Source organism: Prinia subflava, chromosome 8 (assembly GCF_021018805.1).
Source record: "Prinia subflava isolate CZ2003 ecotype Zambia chromosome 8, Cam_Psub_1.2, whole genome shotgun sequence".
NCBI classification, from domain to species: Eukaryota; Metazoa; Chordata; class Aves; order Passeriformes; family Cisticolidae; genus Prinia; species Prinia subflava.
The window spans coordinates 7,302,675-7,321,863 of NC_086254.1; the positions used below are offsets into that span (position 1 = coordinate 7,302,675).

At 57.9% G+C, this 19,189-nt stretch overlaps 2 protein-coding genes across 10 annotated transcripts in view; both read right to left on the reverse strand.

Annotated features, from left to right (window-relative positions):
* Positions 1 to 157: 157 nt before the first annotated feature.
* On the reverse strand, positions 158 to 6,078 carry CORO6 (coronin 6). 6 transcript variants are annotated; one of them, XM_063402685.1, is made up of 12 exons: positions 5,843 to 6,078; positions 3,790 to 3,989; positions 3,052 to 3,174; positions 2,485 to 2,614; positions 2,222 to 2,403; positions 1,982 to 2,101; positions 1,648 to 1,767; positions 1,178 to 1,282; positions 944 to 1,089; positions 789 to 846; positions 474 to 704; positions 158 to 367 (listed from the first exon to the last, which is right to left on the reverse strand). In XM_063402685.1, exons 2-12 carry the CDS (start codon positions 3,985 to 3,987, stop codon positions 245 to 247), a joined length of 1,536 nt encoding a protein of 511 aa, XP_063258755.1. In that variant the 5' UTR covers positions 3,988 to 3,989; positions 5,843 to 6,078; the 3' UTR covers positions 158 to 244. The 6 variants fall into 6 exon arrangements, with proteins under 6 accessions (XP_063258755.1, XP_063258753.1, XP_063258751.1 ...); XM_063402683.1 differs by lacking the exon at positions 1,648 to 1,767 and having other exon boundaries at positions 158 to 364; positions 5,843 to 6,077; XM_063402681.1 differs by lacking the exon at positions 1,648 to 1,767 and having other exon boundaries at positions 3,790 to 4,082; positions 5,843 to 6,077.
* Positions 6,079 to 7,561: 1,483 nt separating this feature from the next.
* SSH2 (slingshot protein phosphatase 2) overlaps positions 7,562 to 19,189 on the reverse strand; it is a 90,489-nt gene continuing 78,861 nt past the window's right edge. For all 4 annotated transcript variants that reach the window (XM_063402686.1, XM_063402689.1, XM_063402688.1 and 1 more), the window contains 2 exons: positions 14,884 to 15,727; positions 7,562 to 13,646 (listed from right to left, as the gene is read on the reverse strand). In XM_063402686.1, coding sequence (XP_063258756.1) covers positions 11,676 to 13,646; positions 14,884 to 15,727 — 2,815 coding nt within the window. In that variant the 3' untranslated portion in view covers positions 7,562 to 11,675. The remainder of the gene's footprint in view (positions 13,647 to 14,883; positions 15,728 to 19,189) is intronic.

Genomic DNA, 19,189 nt, shown 5'->3' on the forward strand with positions numbered 1-19,189 from the left:
GCGGAGCGATGCTCGGCAGCCGCAGCCTGCGGGCACTGAGGCGGGACCCGCTCGGCTGCTGCGGGAGCGGGATGCGGCTGATGCCAGCGGAGGCGGGGTCAGGGTCCGACCCCTCCCTGCCCCCCTCGGCTCCTGGGGAAAGAACACGGCTCCGGGCTCCTGCCCAAGGTGGGGACTCTGCTTTAATCCCCGGGAGGCCGGGGCAGTCCTGGCCCTGCCCGTGGTCGTGGCCGTGGCCACCGCGCTAGTCCGTGCCGTTGGTGAATTGGCAGAGTTTGTTCTCCAGGTCGGAGATGCGCTTCTCCTGCGCTTGGACCGTCTCCTTCAGGGCACGGATCTCCTCCAGCACCTCCTCCAAGGCTGGCTGCTGCAGGGAGAGGGGACACAAGGTCACCGGCGAGTCCGGCCCCTCCCACCCCACCCCAGGGCAGGGGGACAGCCCTGCTGCCACATCCCTCTCCCCAAACACTCACAGAGAAGTCGGAGTCGCAGGTGGAGTGCCTGCGTCGGGGGCCTGGCGGGGGTTTGCTGTCCAGGATGTTCTTCTTGACCACCTTCAGCTCCCGGTTCTTGATGGGGACGTACCCATCCCGCAGCGAGATGAGGATGGGCTCTGCGTCCTTCCCCGACAGCCACTCATCTGCCTCCAGGGCTGGCTCAGGGCCTGGCGTGTCGGGGTAAAGGTCATCCTGGAAGAGGTCTGACTGCGGGACGGGGAGGGACCCTGGTGAGATGTGGGGTGTCCCCTTGCCAGGCCCCCGCCTCCCCTGGGACCCCCCCAGGCTCACCTTGCGCGGCACTGTCATGACAATGGGCTCGCACTTGCGCTCGTGCAGCTTGAAGAACCTGCATGGGGCACAGGCAGTCAGGGCCCAGCCGACCCCCTCGACCCCCCTGGCTCCCCCCGACCCCCCTGGCTCCCCCCAGCCCCCCTGGCTCTCACCTGGCGATCTCACACTTGCTGACATCCAGCCCACGCTTGGGCATGAAGCCCATGCCCCGCTGGGGCTCCTTGCTGCTGTAGGTGTTCAGGTAGTGCACGTAGGGCGCCTCATCCGTGATCTCAAAGTACCGGATGCTGCTGTCACCCTGCAGGGGTGGGGACAGGTGACAGCCAGCCCTGGCACCCCCAGGGACAGGGTGGCATGGGGGATGCACCCCCGGGAAGGGGGGTTACCTTCCCGCAGAGGTAGACGATGCTGGAATCGGCGTCGTAGAAGGGCAGCAGGACCCCGTTGCTTGTGTCCATCTCTTGCAGGGCAATGGGCTCCTCAAAGTTTTTCTGTGGGGCCGGAGCAGTGGTGGAGGGGTGTGAGCAGTGACCCCAAAACCCCCACCCTGGTTAGTCGCACACATTAGCCACTGCACACTGGGGGACAGGGCTTGTCCCCTCTGGGGTACACACGCTTGGCATGCCCCCCCAGCTCCCTGCCCCACTCCTGTTTACCTGCATGCCTGGGTACCCCCCAGCCTGGCTGTACCCCCCTTCCCCAGCACTCCCAGCCCCCTCCCCACCCCAGCACAGCACGGCACACTCGGGAACTTGGCAACTTTTGGGAGGGGGATACAGCAGAGACCCCATCCTGGGGCAGGGGGGTTGGCAGGGGGGCCAAGTTCCCAGGGCAGCACTCCATGCGGCCTCGTTACCGGGTCCCACAAGCCCAGCTCCCGCTGGCTCATTCTGGTAAAGCCCGTGGTAAAGATGTGTCCTTCCCGTGTGAAGATGGCCCGCACGGGCCTCAGCCCTTCGTGGGGGGCAAACCTCTCCTGGGGGGAGGGGGAAACAGTCAGCACGGGGCACGGGAAGGGGGGAAAACGGAGGGGGTCCGGATCTGTCCCCCAGAACAGCCACTGAGTCCTATTCCATGACAATCCCTGAGCGCACGCGTTGCCAGAGGGCATCCCCGGCACCCGGAGCGTTCCTGGCCAGGCTGAGATCTGTGGGACTGGCGCTGGCCGGGCTGGAGCCGCCGTCTCGTACCAGGTCCCAGAGGCCCAGCTGCCGCTCGCTCATCCTGCTGAAGCCCGTGGTGAAGATCTTGCCATCGGCCACGAAGATGGCGCGGATGGGGCGGGTGCCGTCGTGCGGTTTGGTTTTCTCCTGCGGCGGCGTTAGCAGGTTAAACCAAACACAGAAACGCGCGGGGCGGGGTTAGTAGGGTCAGGCAGGCACTGGGGGGGACCCGCGGTGGGAGGAGGGGGGACACAGAGGGGCACTCACCGCTATGATCTGCTGCTTGCGGGGGTCGATGACTCGGACCTTCTTGTCCTTGCAGGTGGTGACGAGGAGGCTGCCGTTGCGGTTCCAGCCCACGTTGTAGATGAGGTCGGTGTGCATGTCATCCAGAGCCAGCAGCATCTCCCCAGTCCCCACATTCCAGAGGATCACCAGGTTGTCACAGCCTGCAGAGGACCGAGGGGGCAGGTGCTGTCACCCCTCGGATCTCCTGTGACCCCGGGGAGGGTGACCCGGGACCCCCTTACCTGCGCTGAGCAGGACGTTGCGGGCGGTGGGGTGCCAGGAGATGATGCTCACCCGCTTGGAGTGTCCCTCCAGTGTCACCACGGGCTCCGTGATGTTGCGCACGGGGACATAGTCGGGGATCTGCCACACCTGGGGGGGAGGGAGAGCGAGGCATTGGGGATCACCCCGTGTGTGAGCACTAAGCGGATGAGGGCCTCGGAGCCAATTAACCTCATCATTAATCCCAGCTCAGCCTGTGGGGACGGTGGTGAGGGAACGCCAGCAGCGCCTCCATCCTGGGGTGCATCCCCAGCACTCAGGGTGCTGGTGGGCACAGGGAGGGGGGCACAGCCGGGGTGCAGCCCCCAGCCCCCCCCAGCTATTGCTGTGTGCTGAGTCGCCGGGGAGGGTATATTTAGCACAAACTGCTGCATCATGGAGCGAGCAGCCGCCGCCAGCGCGAACGCATGGCACCGGGGCTAAAAATAGGCCAGTGACACTTCACAGGCGGCGAGGGAGGGGGGGGATGCTCCGCATCGCTCCCCCAGTGCCTGCCACCCCCCTCCCAGCAGGGCCCAGCCCCTCACCATGACGGTGGTGTCCTCCGAGGCGCTGGCGATGACGTTGTCGTTGTGGGGACACCAGTCGATGTCCAGCACGGGCGCAGTGTGCCCTGTCACCAGCGGGTGGTTCTTGTCCACCCGTCCTGTCTGCAATGGTGAGGGGCTGGGATGAGTCCCCTAGGACAGACCCTGCCAAGTACCCCCCAAAGCCCAGCCTGGCCACCACGTGGGGTTGTGGCACAAATGGGGACATGCAGGGGGCTCCGGTGGTGGCTGGAGATTTGGACCTGCCTTGAAGGGGGAAACTGAGGCACACGGAACAAATGGGGCTCACCTGGCACAAGGACTCACAGGAGCACAGAGGGGAATGATGTGACCCATGAGAGGTTGTTTTGTATCTGCTCTGATGGCAAGGAGGGGTTGGGGACCCTTTCCCAATCTCTCTGCCAGGGTGGCAGGGCAGACCCCCACTGCTCTGGGTGCTGCTCCCTGGGCATGCTGTGCCCCCCAGGGAATTTGGCCTGGGGAGAAGGCACCTGGGGGTTTCCCAGATCACCTCGGTTGCCCCAGGGATGTCACCCTTGGCAGGGGCTGATGATCACCCAGGTTGTTCCTGCCCTGAGCCCCCACAGGAGGAGGGGGTGTTGGGGTAAAGCTGGGGGGCCCTGGGGCCACAGCAGCTCCCCAAAAGCAAAACCCATCAGCACATTCCCCCCAAAACATCTCAGCATGTGGCCAAACCCCAGCATCCTCCCCACTCACCTTGGCAAGGGGCAGGACAATGAAGGCCCCGCCACCACCAGACTCCACAATGATGGCCACAAATTTGGGGTTGACGGCGCAGAAGGAGCTGTCACACGTCACCTTGGAGACACGGATGTCCTCGTACATCTGGTCTGCCTTCACCGGCTGCCCGAACACGTGCCGGAACTTGCTCTGGCGCACCACGCGGCGGCTCATGGCTGGGGGGACAGGGTCAGGCCACCACCTCCCACCCTGGCACAGCTTGGAGGGGTTTCGGTCCCCTCAGGCCTCCGTGCTCCGAGAGACTCCTCCTGCTCGGGCACAGCAAAGCCTGGGGCCACTGAGGTGGAAGGGGATGAGGATGTGAGCTGGTGCCTGATGTGGCCCTGACCCCACATCAGGGAGCAGGGGCAGCCCTGGTGCTCGGGTGTGGGGGTGCTGCAGGTGCTGGGGACTGCCAGCTGGTGGCCAGAGCCACCTGACACTGGGCAGGGACATGGCCACGCCATAATGTACAGCTGTGCTTTGTCCTGTGCCATGTCCCAGAGCTGTGATATGTCCCAGAGCTATGCCATGCCCTGTGGCTATGCTATGCCCCATGGCTGGCACTGGGGATGGCACATGAGCTGCTGCAGCAGAGTAGCAGGGTGGAGAGGACTTTGGGGGGGACATAAAGGTGCCGTGCACGAAGTCACAGCTTGTTCCCTTGTATCCCATCCTGCATCAGTGGCCTGAGGTCGCCTGGTTTGACCCAGCACTGGGGACGGCTGTGCCTCCAGAGCTGCCTGCTGGTGGCTCACGCCTCCCTCCGTGCATCCCTGTCCTGTGCCACGGATCCCTGCACTCTGCACCCCCACCTGGGTAAGGGCTGGACCTGGCACAGGCACACAGCCCCATGGGCACACGGGTTTAGAGGAGCACCCCAGTGTGGCCCCAGTGGGGTCTCCAGCCCTCAGCCACAGCTGGGTACAATGCCCACAGTCACCCATCTCTCCCCCCAGCCTGTGCTGCTCCTGGGACCTGCCCCAGGCGGGACTGAGACACTCAGGACCACAAAACCCTTTCAGCTGGGGCTCTGCAGCACCCATGAGCCACTGGCTACGCTGGGGAATCCCCTGTGCTTTTCTGGGTGCACAGCCATTGTCAGGAGCCACATCCAGCCAGCAAACCACAGCCAGGCACCCCTGTCCCCAGCCGGTGTGGGCAGAGGCAGGAGCAGATCTGCTCCTCCATGTCCCAGCCGGTGGATTTTGTGTAGGGCACATGCAGCGCCCTGCCAAACCACATCTGCCCAGTCCCTGAGTGCCCCCGGAGTCCTCACGGCACTTCAGCATCATCTCTGGCTGTGCTGAACGGGCTGGAGCTGAGTGCTGAGGGGCCCAGAGCTCGGCTGGCAAGCAGGGCTGGACAAGGGCGCTGCTGCTGTCACCCCCCGGTGCCGAGCACGGTCCCCAGCCCCGGGGAGGAGCGAGGAGGCTCCGTGGGGACGCTCTCCCAGCACCTCAACCACTGCCAGGGGAGCGGAGTCTGAGGTGTCAGCATGCAGGGAAGGAAGGGACGGCCTGGCTGTCCGGGCAGGGTGCAGGCAGGGGGTGGGGGGCAGGTGGGGGACAGATGTGGTGCAGGCAGAGTTGAGCAGGGTGCAGGCAACGTGTAGGGTGCAGGAGGGGGTGGTAGGAGCAGGTGCGGTGCTGGCAAGGTGCAGGCAGGGCTGAACAGGGTGCAGGTGCGGGGTGCAGGCAGGAGAGCTGGGTGGGGTGCAGGCAGGGCGCAAGTGGGGTCGGATGGGGTGCTGGCGAAGAGAGGTGGGGTGCAGGCGGGATACGGGCAGGGTGCGGGCAGGATACGGGCAGGACAGCCCCGCTCCCCGCTCCCCGGCAGTGCCATTACGTTGCCACAATTGAATCCGCAGCGACTGCTCGGGAACGACCAGAGGTCACTGTCCAAATATAGCCATCTCCGCCGGCGGGCGGCGAGGGGCCGGGGCCCGGGGGGCTCAGCCCCGCTCCCCGCGTCCCCCCGTCCCTCCCCACCGTGCTCCCGCCGCCCCCGCCCCGCGCCCGGCTCCCACCTGCGCTCGGCGGCTCCTCCGCGCCCGGGCGCGCCCGGCTCCGCGCTCGGCTCCGCTCCGCCCGCTCCGGCCGCGCTCAGCCCCGCTCCGCTCCCCCCGGCCCGGCCCCGCTCGGCTCCGCTCCGCCCGGCCCCGCTGGGCTCGCCTGGGCTCGGCTCGGCCCCGCGCGGTGCCGCTGCCGCAGAGAACAGCTGAGCCGAGCCGGGCGCCGGGGCCGGCACAGCCCCCCCGCGGCGGGCACCGGAGGGGAGGGGAGGGGGGGCCCGGCCCGGCCCCGCCTGCCCCGCACCCTGCCCGGCCCCCCGCCCTGCCCGCGGGGTCGGGGGCAGCCCCGGCACGGCCGCCCCCCGCGCCCAGCCCAAAAGCGGGGGGGTCCCAGGGGTGCCCGCAGCCCCCCGGCGCGGAGCGTGGGAGCCCCTCGGGCTGGGAAATGGGGGTCAGGAAAAGCCCCCTGAGCCTTTCTGAAGTAGTGGGAGAAACCAAGGGGCGGGGCATCACCTCGGGGGTCACTCCTGCGCAGGGCTGTGACCCTGCCATGTGTCCCCCCACAGCCCGAGGCCAGCCCAGCCCCACAGGGACCGCGGCCACGGGCTGCCCCTGAGGCTCCCAACACTCCCAGCATCTCACGGGGCCCCCACCTCCACCAGGAAAAAGGGGGTCTGCAAGCCCCCCCCAGCCCCAGCCCAGCAGGATGGTTACAGGCGCATCCAAAAATCAGATTTGGGATCTGATCAAGCCCAGCCCTGCAGGGATGCCCTGGGCCAAGGGGATTAAGGGATTGTAGGGTTCAAGGACCAGAGGGAGGGGAGCGGTGGTTCCTGGAAAGGCAGCAAAGCCCTGGACCCTACAAGGGCACCGTGTGGAGCTGGACGAGCATTGGCTGAGAGGGCAGGAGGGGGCAGCTGGCAAAAAGGCAGGGAAGAGGTGACATCCTTATTTGCCCGGCCAAAGGGGTGGCAGGCAGGGAGGGGGCTGCAGAGGCACCCCTTGCTTGCCCTGTCCCTCCACAGCCCTGGCTCACTCCGTGTTTGGGGATGGAGCAAGTGCCGTGTCCCGTGTCCTTAACTCCAAGACACATCCCCAGCAAGTTGAGAGAAGGCCCTGGGAAGCTTTTCTCCAGCTGGTGCTGGGGGGAGCAGGAAGGGATGGGGCACCCCAGACACACTGCCAGGCCCACAGTGACAGCCCTGCAGTGACAGCCCTGCTGCCCTGGTGTCCCTGGTGCCCGCTCAATTCTGGCCTGGTGGGAAGCTCCTGCACGGATGGTGAGGCTGAGCCCAGGGAATTTGACTTTCTCAAGTCCCTTGCTCACAGCAAGGCCACAGAGAACCTTGCACTGCCTTTCTTGCCACAGTGGAGGCAAAACCAAGACCTGAGACAGGTTGTCCAGTGTCCAGCTAAAGCCTCACATCCTCCTTGGAGCTTAAACCCAGGACCCTTCTCAGCTCTGCTGTCCGCAGCAGTGCAAGCAGGGCACTTGCAGCATCCTGACAATTTTAAATACACAGTCCTTGGAATCCTCCCTGCAACTGCAGCATGATCTGGGTGTACCTCTTGCTTGGAAGCACTGCTCCATCACTTGGGGCAGGATGGGACCATCCAGCAGAGGGAACAACCCTGCTCTGGCTTTCCAGATCCCCACTGTCACCCCATGTTCTGAGAGCAGCACAGATCACTCCCTCATCCCCTGCCCCCATCCCAAACACGAAGCCACACACCTTTGTCATCTTCAAAATAAAACTTTTATTCATTCGGTAACAAGAACATTGAAATCTGCACATCAGTGCACAAGTTCACATTTAAAAACAGCTGAGCACATCGGTCATAAAGTCTTTAGGGGGAAAGGGGACGATCCCAGCCACCAAGGAAGATGCAGGAGGGGCAGACAGAAGCGCTCACCTCCCTGATTTGCAAGCCCACCGCCAGCTGCTCGGCCTTGGACAATCCTACACATCTCCATAGAGGAAAACAAAAGGCACTGGCACCTCCTCTTGTGCCAACAGAGATGTCTGCAGCACGGGTGGGCTGTTGGCACCTCTGGCAGCACCGCCGGACAGGCACCGAGCCCTGCAGCAGCCCGGACCCTCCGCGCCAGGCCAGCACCCACCTCTGCCCACACCAAGGGCTCGGGACCCCTCCCTGGGAAAAGGTGAGGGGGTTTGTGTGGAGCCAGGACCGGATTAAGGCAGGATGCACCGTGCGGGGAGCAGGGCCCTGCGGTGGGTATGGCTTCCTCCTGCCAGGGAGCTGCGAGGCTCCTGGAGCCCCCGGCAGGGGCAGTGCCCCTGCGGCCACGGGGTCCCAGCTCGCTCCCCCCAGGAGGTCCCCGGAGCAGCCGGAGGTGGGGCAGGATCCCTTCCACCAGGCCTGTGCTGGCAGAGGGACACGGAGCTAATCCCTGCTCCGTTTCCACATCCAAGTGACCCAGAAGCGGAGCCACCTCCTGCCACCCGCTGGGACCGCGCCCCCAGGGAAGGGCTGGGAGGGGAGGGATTTGTACAGGTCACAACTCCTCAAGCAGACCGGACACACACTCACACACACACACACACCACCCACACACACCACCGAGTGCAACAGGACGCAGTGTAGAACCAGTTTCACACACACACAGTCTGTTTGTGCAAGGCTCACACGTTACAGTACGGCCGGGACGGGGCAGCGATGGCTGGGATATTGTACAGGAGTCAATGTAAACAATAAAGCGTCCTCCGAGAGGCTTCGCCAGAGACCAAAGAACAGTTGCTTTGTACAAAAATGCCCTTAAAACAACATGTTTCTCCCAAACCCCCTCTACCCGCGAGGCTTGTCAGCTGCTGAGCACCCTGGAGGTGCTGCTGCTCCCTGTGGTGCTCAGAAGTCACAAGAAGCTCTCGTGGGGTGGCTACAGGAACCGGGAAAGTCCTCACCCTCCCACGAGCCACCAGCATGGAGAAGGGACAATTGTCCCCAGCGGAGACCTCTGATGCCAGGGGCTTGGTGGCTTCATTGCCTAGACACTGGAAAAGGAGGTCCATACCCCTCCAGTCTGTCCCCTTCCTGCCATCCCACTCAGAGCCTCCAGACCTCCAAGGCCTTCATCACTCTGTAAGAGAACCACCCTTCCCAACTCTCTCTGCATGCCCACAGGCTTCTCAGAGAAAAACCAGTTGTGCTGGGCCGGAGCCAAGGACAAGGGGACAGCAAAACACCTCCCTGCAGGGGCCTCAGCCCCTCTGCTGCTCTCTCCAGCTGAAGCACCCAGAGAGCAGCTGAGTATTGGAAGGAAGCAGCATTTCTGATCTGCATCGAAGACCCTTCCCAGAGGGCATTTCTCCTGAGATCAAGCCAGGCAAAGAAACCCGATCCTTTTCCTCCTCCTCCTGCCTTCTCAAGGGAAAAAATTCTACACAGGGCTTCTCCCTCCCACACAGATCCTTGTCACCAGGACACGCTGCCAGCCAAGCATGCACCCTCCAATGCAAAGCAGGCTGGTGGCAACCAGTCCCTTCCACCTGTGGAGAGGCAGGCAGGCACATCCTTGGGATCAGCATGGTGGGCAGCGGGGCCTGATGAAGTCTGTGGGGGAGGCAAGGACTGAACCTGTCCTTCTCCAGATGACATGAGCCACTTGGCCTTTCCACAGTGTCTGCCCAGCTCCGGAGCCAGCTGGAGCGGGCCAGGAGAAGCCACATGTCTTTCAGTGTCCCAAAGAAGTATCTGGCCTCCTGGGCCAGGGGCTTGGGTGACTTCTAGTGACTGAAATGGCCTGGGATGACGTGCTGTTTGACCCAGGCCAGGGCTGTGCTCCAGGGCAACAACCCCTTGCCAGAGCTGAGGAAAGGGAGGGATAGTGCTTGTGGCTGATGGAGCACGGACACTCACAGACCTTGCCCAGGCTGCAAAGCAGCACAGGAGGACCCCCGGGGGGCTACAGGAGGGCAGCAAGGTGACAATACCTTGCTAACCAGCTGTGGGCTGAGGATATCTCACATTCCCTTCCCCAGGGCAGGCACCTGCTGCTTCCCAACACTCCAGAGCGCTCCAGAGCCATGCGCTTCTCTCCAGCTCAAGAGGAGTTTGTCCCATCTGAGCCTGCAAGGCTCTGCAGCTTTAGGGCTGCTTTCTAGGCATGGGCTGGGTTGCTGCTCCTCCCACACTGTCCTCTCCCTGCCGGGCTTCAGCAGCCTGAGCCATTCTGCATCTCCTCTGCTTTGCTCCTCCCCAGAGGGCAGGTCTGGGCCACGGCCAAGAACCAGCTCAGGACAGGACCTGCCACAGGACTGTGGACAGGACCCAGAGCTCCCCTTGGCCCTTCCCTCTGCTCCTACAGCACAGGGACAACTCGCTGATGCACAAAGATAGAAATGAGGAGCTTTGATTTAACCAAACTGCTCAGAAACCACCAAATAATTTCTTGAAATTTGGAGCAGAGCCTTCACACACTGTTTCTCCAGGGAAGCAAGAACCTGCAGAATGGCTCAGAGCAGCCAAAGGGTTTCCATGTCCAACTGGCACTCCTGGAACCCAGCTTCAAGGAGGAAGGAGATGGGCAGACACACAGTGCCCCTCCCACAGTGGGATAACAGGGGTTCACACAGGACTGGAGGAGAAGGGACACATTTGGCATCGAGGCTCACTTTTGGAAAGGGAAGACAGCTTATAATGTCAAATCCACTCCCATATTTGTGCAGATCACAAAGAACAGCACTGAGTTTGAGTCAGGTGGGTTTGTTTTCCAGTTTACAAAATGCAGTCTTGCCCTTCTTTTTTAAAAAAAAACATAGAAAAGAACAAAAAAAAATTATATAAATATCATAATATACAATTTAGGGAAAAAAAAAATCTTCCAGAAAAGATTTCCCTCTGGGTCTAGAATTACGAGGGACAGCAGAGAGGACAAAGCTTTGCATAAAGGGCAGTATGTCATGTAACAAAAACAGCTCAAGTTCTGGGAGCCACCAGAAACACCCGTGAGCATGGCAGAGAGGAGAGGGAAACTCAGGCAGCACAAGAACAGCTTTGGGGCAGGGGGCAGGCAGTAGGAGGAGGGCAGAGGACAGATGATATGGCCATGAACTTGGAAGGCCCACAGCAGTATTCAAGTAATGGGAGGGTTAAAACCCTAATGAGGTGTTTGTTTTAAAAGAACACTCGCTTTGGGGGTAGAGGTGAACGTGGCAGCTCCTGGAGGAGCTCTGCCCCACCTCAGCACAGAGCTCTGTGTGCCCCATGGCAGATGGGAGAGCTGCTCTTGGTGCTGCCCAGGGTTATCAGAGCTCACCCACTGGGAAGATTCACCCCTGTGTGCTCCTCATTGGGAAGCACCAGCTGAGCTGAGCCCAGGGCGTTTGTCCTGAGGCAGCTTTGTGAGGGATCTGCCAGCATGGTGGAGTTCCAGCCTGCAGAATAAAAGAAAGGCCAAACAAAGGGACCTTGGCACAACCTTCACATTTACAGGGGCTCTCACCCCACCAACTACTCAGCACCATTTCAAGGCATGGGGAAAATTCAAGTTAGGAACTAGGATCTGGTTGTAAGCAAAACTCCACCTTGCCAAAGCAAGCCAACATCAATTTTCTCACAATAAAGGTGTTCTTTTAAAACAAACTAACAAAAACAACAAAAAAGAACATTTGAGGTTATCCAAGTTAAACTTAAAAAAAACCAAACAGTCCTGCAGTCAGAGTCACACACAGAAGAACCAACCCACACCTACATGCGCCAGGAACAGTAAAATGACAATATATATAAAATTAACCAATAAAGTGCATGTTCCTTATATTACACCTGCCCCTTGCGTGAAAGCAACACCACAGGTTCTGGGTAAGAAATCACAGCCAAGGGCCCAGGATCACATCGTGTTATAGAGGGGATTGGTTGTCCGCTTTTTGTCATTGGTCTTTTTGAGCCTCCTCAGAGGATGAGTTCTCCCGTGCTGCTGCCGTGGGGCCACAGCCAGAGCTTGAGATGGAGGAGACAAGGAGTCCAGGACCTGCACCTGGAGCAGCGGAGGGCCCTCTCCGGAGCTAGTCCACGTTGGATCTGTGCTGGAACACAAACTCTGCTGGCTGGAGCTGCACTCTTTGGCGTACTGAGCCAGCGGCCTCTCCACCGGCTTGCTCTGGGCAATGCACTCGGCTGTTCTGAGCTGTTCCACAAAATGCTTGGTGGGCTCTGGGGAGGAGAGGCGATGCTTCCCACACACGCTCTCCGAGCCCCTCTCCAACCTCCCCCCACAAGAGCCTTGACCGAGGGCAACGCAGGTGAGAAGCACCGGGTTGGCATTGGAAGAGGCCGACTCCCTGTCATGTAGGTCGTCCTTGGAGAGGTCCAGGCAGTCCAGTTTGGCCAGGGATGCCGAGCGCTTCATGTGGGAGGGTCTGGTGAGCCCCGCGTGCCGGATCCGAGCCTCTATTTCCTTCGCTCGCTGCTTGACCGGCCTGGGGCTGCTGGAGCGCTCCTCCACACTGAGGCTGCTGGAGCTGTGAGGGAGGCTGTAACACAGGAACGAGATGTCCAGAAGGTCCATGTTCTCAGCACGCTGCCTGGTGAAGTCCTCGCTGCTCAGCTGCCTCGAGATGCCAGCACCAGCCCCGCAGAGAGGTTTGGGACCGTCCCTGAATGGGAGAGTCGCGTCTCTCTCGGTGCCACAGGGCGTGACCGGCTCATCCTCTGTGCCTGTGCTCTGCTCGGTGACACCTTCCAGGTGAATGACGCAGGGGTAGGGAGAGCGCTCGAGGCTGGCTGAGGGTGGACAGGTCACCTGGGCAGAGGGAGGAGCAGCACCGAGGTGAGCAGATACCCCACTGCCTTCCTCACTGGGGCTGCCCACGGCGAGGGCGGCCTGCCTGTGTACCGCGTGCTCCGGCGGCGAGGGATCCGCCGGAGCCTTCTCCAAGCACGTCGAGGGGTTCAAGTTTTCATCTAAAGACGGGGTGGCCGTGGCCAGCCCGCCCTGCTCACAGCTTGTATCGGGGCGCTGCTCTGCAGGCTTGACCGTGAGGGTGTACTCAATGATTTCGATTCTCTTTGGGAGGAGGGAGGGCAGGGATGGCTCCTCCGTCCCATCAAACGAGACCACTGTCCTGTGCTCCTGTGCTGCTCCCTCCCGCCCTGTGCTGCGCTCTGCGGGCAGGGGCTCCTGGGCAGGGGGGCCGAGGGGTGCGGGCAGGTGTGTGCCCACAGGCTGCTCTGCCCCGGGAGGCAGCAGCAGCTCCTCAGCACCCACACCCTGAGCCTTGTCCCCCTGCAGAGCCAGCTCCAGGGGCGGCTCCTCGCTCTTCCCTCGTGGCAGGAGCTCGGAGGCAGGAGAGTCGTTCCTGGAGTTCTTGCGGGTCAGTAAAGTGCAGGCTGGGGCCGTGTGCTGCTGCTCCTGCTCCTGCCTCAAGCGCTCCTCGAACTCCAGCGTGGCTCGCCGGACGGAGCCCGGGCACCACTTGGGCTCAGGGTTGATGGAGCCACGAGGCTCCTGCTGCTCCCCACCAGAGCTGCTTTCCTCCAGGTCTGATTTACCAGAAGACAGCTGCAGAGATGGGGCTTCTTCCTGCTCTGTTGGCAGAGGGTCCTTCTCCTTTTCCTGGTGTCCAGCACAGGCTCCTTCACTCTGTTCCAACTTTTCTGATGCCCAAATCACCTCCACTGGCAGGTCATGCACCGTGTTCCTCTTTGGTGTCTGGCTGAGATTGGCTGAACCCTCTTTCTGCTGGGCAGGTCCTGCTCCCTGGTTGATTGACTCGATCTCTGTGATAATTTCCTTCACAGAAATGGCATTTTCCGAGTGGGATCTTGTGAGATGACCTGCACCAGGCAGCTCAGGGACCTCCTGCAACACACAAACAGGAGAATTACGAAGTGCATCAGCTGTGCAGATGAAGAGCAAACAGCAGCAGGTTTGAGAAAATAGAGGTGCGCATCCTCAAAGGAACAAAGAAGTATGTGGCAGTATGTGGAGAGAGATCACAAAAGGAGTGATCACTAATACAGGTTTTTTACTGTCTCTGAGACGTATTTCAGGATGGATTTTCACTTAGACTAAGATCTAAGAACTTTTATGGCAACAAACTCCAAGGAAAAGGTAGCTTGTTTTGTCAAATGAAGTCCAACAAACAAAAAGAATCATAATACTGCTAAAAGTACCCTTTTGAACTGAAAACATGACAAATTCTGCTCATGTTTGGACAAGTACAGCAAAAAGAATGACCAATCATTGAAATGCTCTGGTTTCCCAGAGGAAAATGGCCAGGGAGGCTCCCAATCCCCACAAGCACTCTCTGCCAAATCACAGGAGAGAGCACTGGCCTATTATATTTGGAAGAGCTTTATTGCCTCACATGGAGATGGAAAAGATTCAAGCAATGCAGGATGGAATTTAAATAAGAGAAGCTCTCTCAGAAAATGATGGCCCCGGACATCATCAATCCCTGTGAGAGTCCTGGAGGCTGAAAAGCAATTATGAGAAAAAGGTATCTAAATTTAGAGGTCACTAAATTTTGTCAAGACCATCTCTCTACCCAGGAGAAGTGAGCCATGACGTGCCCAATCCCATCACTCCAGACCTGGACAGGTTAATTTCTTCCCCCAGCAGTGGAAGCTCTACACCTGCCTTGATTTATTACCCCAATGCTGGTGCTTCCCAGCCAGGGAAATAGGCCAGGTTTGCCCCACTCTTTGGTGGATTTCTCAAGTCAGATAAATACCCGTGCAGATTTGGGATGGTGGCTGGGGTTCAGGGTCTGGCTACATTGGTGGGTCAAGTCCCACCTTTCTTCTCTCCTGATGCAAAACTCAAAAATAAGTTTCTCACGAGAACAGCACAGCAGGTCAGGTCAAGGTCGGCTCATGGCCCTGCCAATGCCAGCAAACTGATGTTTAAGGAAAAAGTGCAGAAAAGGGCAAGTATCTAAAAGCGAAAGAAGGGAGAAGCATCTAGCAATCCCTCCCCAAACACTGTGTCCAGTGAAAGCAGGGCTAGAAAATCCCATCCACAGCCACCCCACAGCAGAAAACAGCCCACAGATAGGGTCGAGCAGCAGTTCCTAAAAAGCCTAAATTATTTTAACCTTTTGTTGCTCTTCATCTGTGGAAGAGTCATCTGATGCCTGAGGAGAGTTTCCAGGGCTGTTCCTTCGAGCATCTGCACTCCCATCTGCAGCAGGTGGCACTTCCAGCACGGGCACCCTGGAGACCCCATTCCTCCCAGTTCCCTGCTCCTCTGGCCTGGAATGGGAGCAGGTGCGTGACCGGCTCTCCTGGGAGAGCTCCACGAATTTCTCCAAAGCACTGAAGAAATCAATCCTGTCTGTGCTGAGGTCTGTCACTTCGGGCTGAGGGTTCTGTTGGAGACCTGGGGAATTTTGGTTTGGGGACTGGGGGAAGTCTTTTAAGCATGAAGTGAATTCTTCCATGGGAACCAAGTGCACATTCATATCAGGCTTAAGGGCATCTTTTTCTAGATCGTCCACTGTCAGGTCAGGAAACTGCGTTATTTCCAAGGGGTGCTGGAGCTGCATTAAGGCCTCAGAAGCACGGCAGTTGTCAGGGGGGACAGAGTCTACACAACACCCTGCAGTACAGCCATTGATATTGTTCAGGTTCAGCTTGTCCTCCATCTGCTCAGCGTGGAAGTCTCTGCAAGTGAACTCTAAGTGGATCCTTCTCTCCTTCACACACACGTCCTCAATCATGTTTGCGTCCTCTGGGAGCTGCTGCTCCCTGTCCAGCTCAGCTGAGTACATGGGAGACATGGGCTGCTGGTTGTCGTTGGTCTTGGCCTCTGAGATCTGGTCAGCTGAGGTGGTGATCTCCTTTTTGTTCAGCTCCAGCCCAGCCTTGCAGATGGGCTCGTGGTGATCCGAGAGGTCGCTGTCCGAGTGCGAGCGCCACAGTTTGTTGTGCCGCTGTTTGCTGCGGGGAAGGAGAGCAAAGGAAAAGAGTGAGTAATTTCTATATACCACAGCCAGATCCACTTTGTTGTAAGAGGACACAACCTACAGCAAAAACTGTGCCAAATGCTGGAGTCACTGACCACAACTGCAGCTTCATCTGAACAGTTCAGGGCCACACCTGCTGCTGGAGAAGTCGATCCAGTAAATCACTTCTCCATTTGCCAGCACGTGAGCAGTGACCAGAAGAGAGAGAACCCCTTGTGCTGGACACAAGCAGGTAATGGACACTGAATAAAGTCCAATTTCCCTCATGGTTCCTTCTCCGAATAGTTTCAGTCATCAATAACTGGCTCTTGTAACCAAGGCATAGGGTGGGATGAGTAGAGGCGGGTGTGTGCAAAAACACACAACACATCCTCAACAGTAAACACACAGCCCAAATTACCACCCACCTTCCACAGGAAGGAAGCTCAGAACTCCTCCAGCTTCTGGAAAGCCCCTTTAGGAAAGTCTGAGCTATCAAAAGACCAAATAACTGCCAGTGGCATTGCACCACCTTCCTCTTCTCCACCTGCCCAAAACCCCAACCCATGCACCTGGGCTTACAGACAGCACTGCAGGCAACTTCTTGCCATGAAATGCCAGAGCTAGCCCAGGCTGCCAGGGTTTGCCGAGTGGCCACGGCCACGGGGATGTGTTTCCACCCACTGCCCCTAGGAGGAACACAGAAACCACAGAAACCTCCTTGGAGCTGCAGATCTTGCAAAACCCCTCCAGTCCCTTGCTAGCATGAGCAGGCACTCCCAGACACATCCAGTGGCCGCAGTAAGTTAATTAACAGATGGTACTGAGCTAATTACAATGTGCCGGTTCAGTTATGGGTGCCCAACAGCTAAGGAAAACAATCCATTGCAGATTTAGCTTTCCAACCCTATAATCAGTGACAACCTTCTCGTATGACACAGAATCAGTTCCTCTCACAGGAGAGGAGGGTCAAGATCAGAGGCCACAGACACTGTCCTGGGGTGCACATGCTCTGTCTCCAGTGGGTTTTGGAGCAGTTTGACAATGGCAGCAGAAACAGGCTTGTCCCTGAGGCAGAGTCTTGCTTGGCCTCTGTATGGAATGTCATCTGACATCTCTGCTCACACAACCTGGGGTGCTGCTGGTGTTTCCCGAGGGCACTTCAGTGCTCAAATCCAGCTCTCTGCTGCACATTTGATTTTGAAAGTGAAATTACCCTAAACTGAGCAACTGGCACAGATCTGAGGACCAAACCAGATGTCAAGCACCACTGGCAGAGGTGTGCTGTGCCATCTTCCAGTCTGACACTTCCCCAGTCTGACAACCTGCACGAGGGGCAGGGTCAGAGAACAGGAGCCCACTTCCCTTCCCAGAGCCACAGCCACCTCCTGACCTTCCTGGGCAACATTCCCAGTGCTTCTACCCACACCAGGAGCCCCCTACACCTCCCACCAGCTCTCCAGGCTTGGGTATAAAACTATTGTTGATCCACAAGCTGCACAAGGCACAGGAGATCCCAAACACTGGTTTCCTGTAACTTATCTATAACTAATAACAGAAACAGGCCTGGCTCAGCCTTGCTGTGTTTATCAACAGAGGGAGGGGACAGTTTAACTAACCCCAGGAAGTATGACAGTCCCAAAGAGCAAAACACACTTGTTGTTGTGACTAAAAGCAGGCAGGGGGTTTTCATTTTACAGCTGGAAAACATATCCCAGTTGCTATAACCCCAGCACAAAACCGTAACTGGATAGTGCGAGCACATGGCTGCCCTCACATACCTTCCCCCTGAAATTGGAGCAGTCACATGAGTGTCAATCTGTTGGTTTTTTGTTTTTAGTTTTTTTACCTGTCCTGGAATACTGCAGCAATAAATAAGGTGGCCAGAGGGCAAAGCTAAATAACACAGATAAAGAAGAAAAAAGGCAGTTTGAAGCTGGGAAAGGAAGTGGCTAAAGAGAGACAGTTTCTGCAGCATGGAAGGGGCCACTCCTTGCTTCAGTGAAGCTTCATTTACTGCAGGCTTTTTCGTCCTACACAGATGTAATGCACTGCTCTTGCATTTTTTAAAGCCTCACAAGTAATCCTGTTTGTGCCACTGTACAGGGACTTGCAGAGTAAGGCAGGAGCAGGCTTGTGCTTCAGTGGAAGGGAGGCCACATGCTATAAATGTGCTATAATTCTGCTGGCAGCAGAAGGGATATACTTCCAAAAAATAAATTACTAAAAGACAGGGAAAAATAATCCTTAACCAAAATGTTTGTACAGGGTGGCTTTGCAGGCATGTCACCAGCTACCAGACTGGCAGATTACCCAAACCAGCTACTGGACTCACAGCTTGAAAATGTGAGATACCAGCTGCTCCCACACCAGAGCTCCTCACAGGTGTTCACCAACCTGTTGGTGTGTTTTTCATGCCTAAAAAGCTTCTTTTTCTCCATCCAATCTACACCAACTAGATCTAATTTCCCAGTCTGCTCAATGCACACTACACTGCTCAGGTCATCTCTGGCCCAGAGTTAAGCAGTGACCTTTACTAACTGGTGCTAGCAGCATGTTTGGTGTCACATGAGGCACCCAAGGCAGGTGTGGTGTCTGCCTCAAAGGGTTTCAGACCAGCAGGGCACTATTTCTTAAAATTGTCTATTCCATGTGATCTGTCCTGAGACTCGATACTACTTGGCTGCTTTTTAGAAAGAAAGAGGGTCAATGTGGCAGGCAGGGTTTGGGGAGCAGGGGGGAGGAAGACAGGCATGGGAAGAGGTGGAGGATGAAGATCCTGTGGGTGCACCTGGTCAGGGAATAAGTTGGGAGGAGCCCTGAGGTTGTTTACCTGTGCAGAGAGGGAAGAGGGAGCCCACTCCAATGACAGGGGAGTTTACACCAAGGGTTTGGTGTAAAAATTGGGAATCCAGGCCTGGCCCAGCAACAAACACAGTCAGGCTGCTGGGAACAGGTGGAGAGCAAAGGAGGAAGGGAAGTCATTACAATGAAAGGGAAGAGAGGTCTTTGCAAGTGGATAGAACAGACATGATGGGACAAAATCAAGCAGTGGACAGAGATAACAAGTGTGCCCTAAAGGCAGTGCATGAGTGACAGAGCTGCTGTAAATAACAGCATATAAAACAATGGCTGGACTCAACCTTAAAGTTACTTTCCAACTGAAATGATTCTACAATAAGCAGGCACCTCCCAATGGCATCAAAAAGCTTTGAAATTTACTATTTACTTTGGTCCAAACCTGCTAAGAGCCACCTTCTGTGGCAGGAGGCTCAGATTGGGTAACTGTCTGCTGCAGATCTGCTCTCAGGCAAAGCACACCAGGATCCCAAACAAAATACCATAATCTGGCAAAACAGAGTATCACTACCTCCTTCCTGCAGGTCACGTGAAGACATTGCTTAACACAGCCTAGAAACATGCAATATTTATGTCTTTTTGCTAGTCAGGTGACAGG

Bases quoted from the DNA above. Each gene is read 5' to 3' on its own strand.
- CORO6 (XM_063402685.1), bottom strand. From the start codon at position 3,987: ATGAGCCGCCGCGTGGTGCGCCAGAGCAAGTTCCGGCACGTGTTCGGG. The intron at 2,404-2,484 runs GTAAGGGGGTCC...GGTCCTCTGCAG, and splicing joins CAACGTCCTGCTCAGCGCAG to GCTGTGACAACCTGGTGATC. The intron at 847-943 runs GTGAGAGCCAGG...TGCCCCATGCAG, and splicing joins AGCAAGTGTGAGATCGCCAG to GTTCTTCAAGCTGCACGAGC.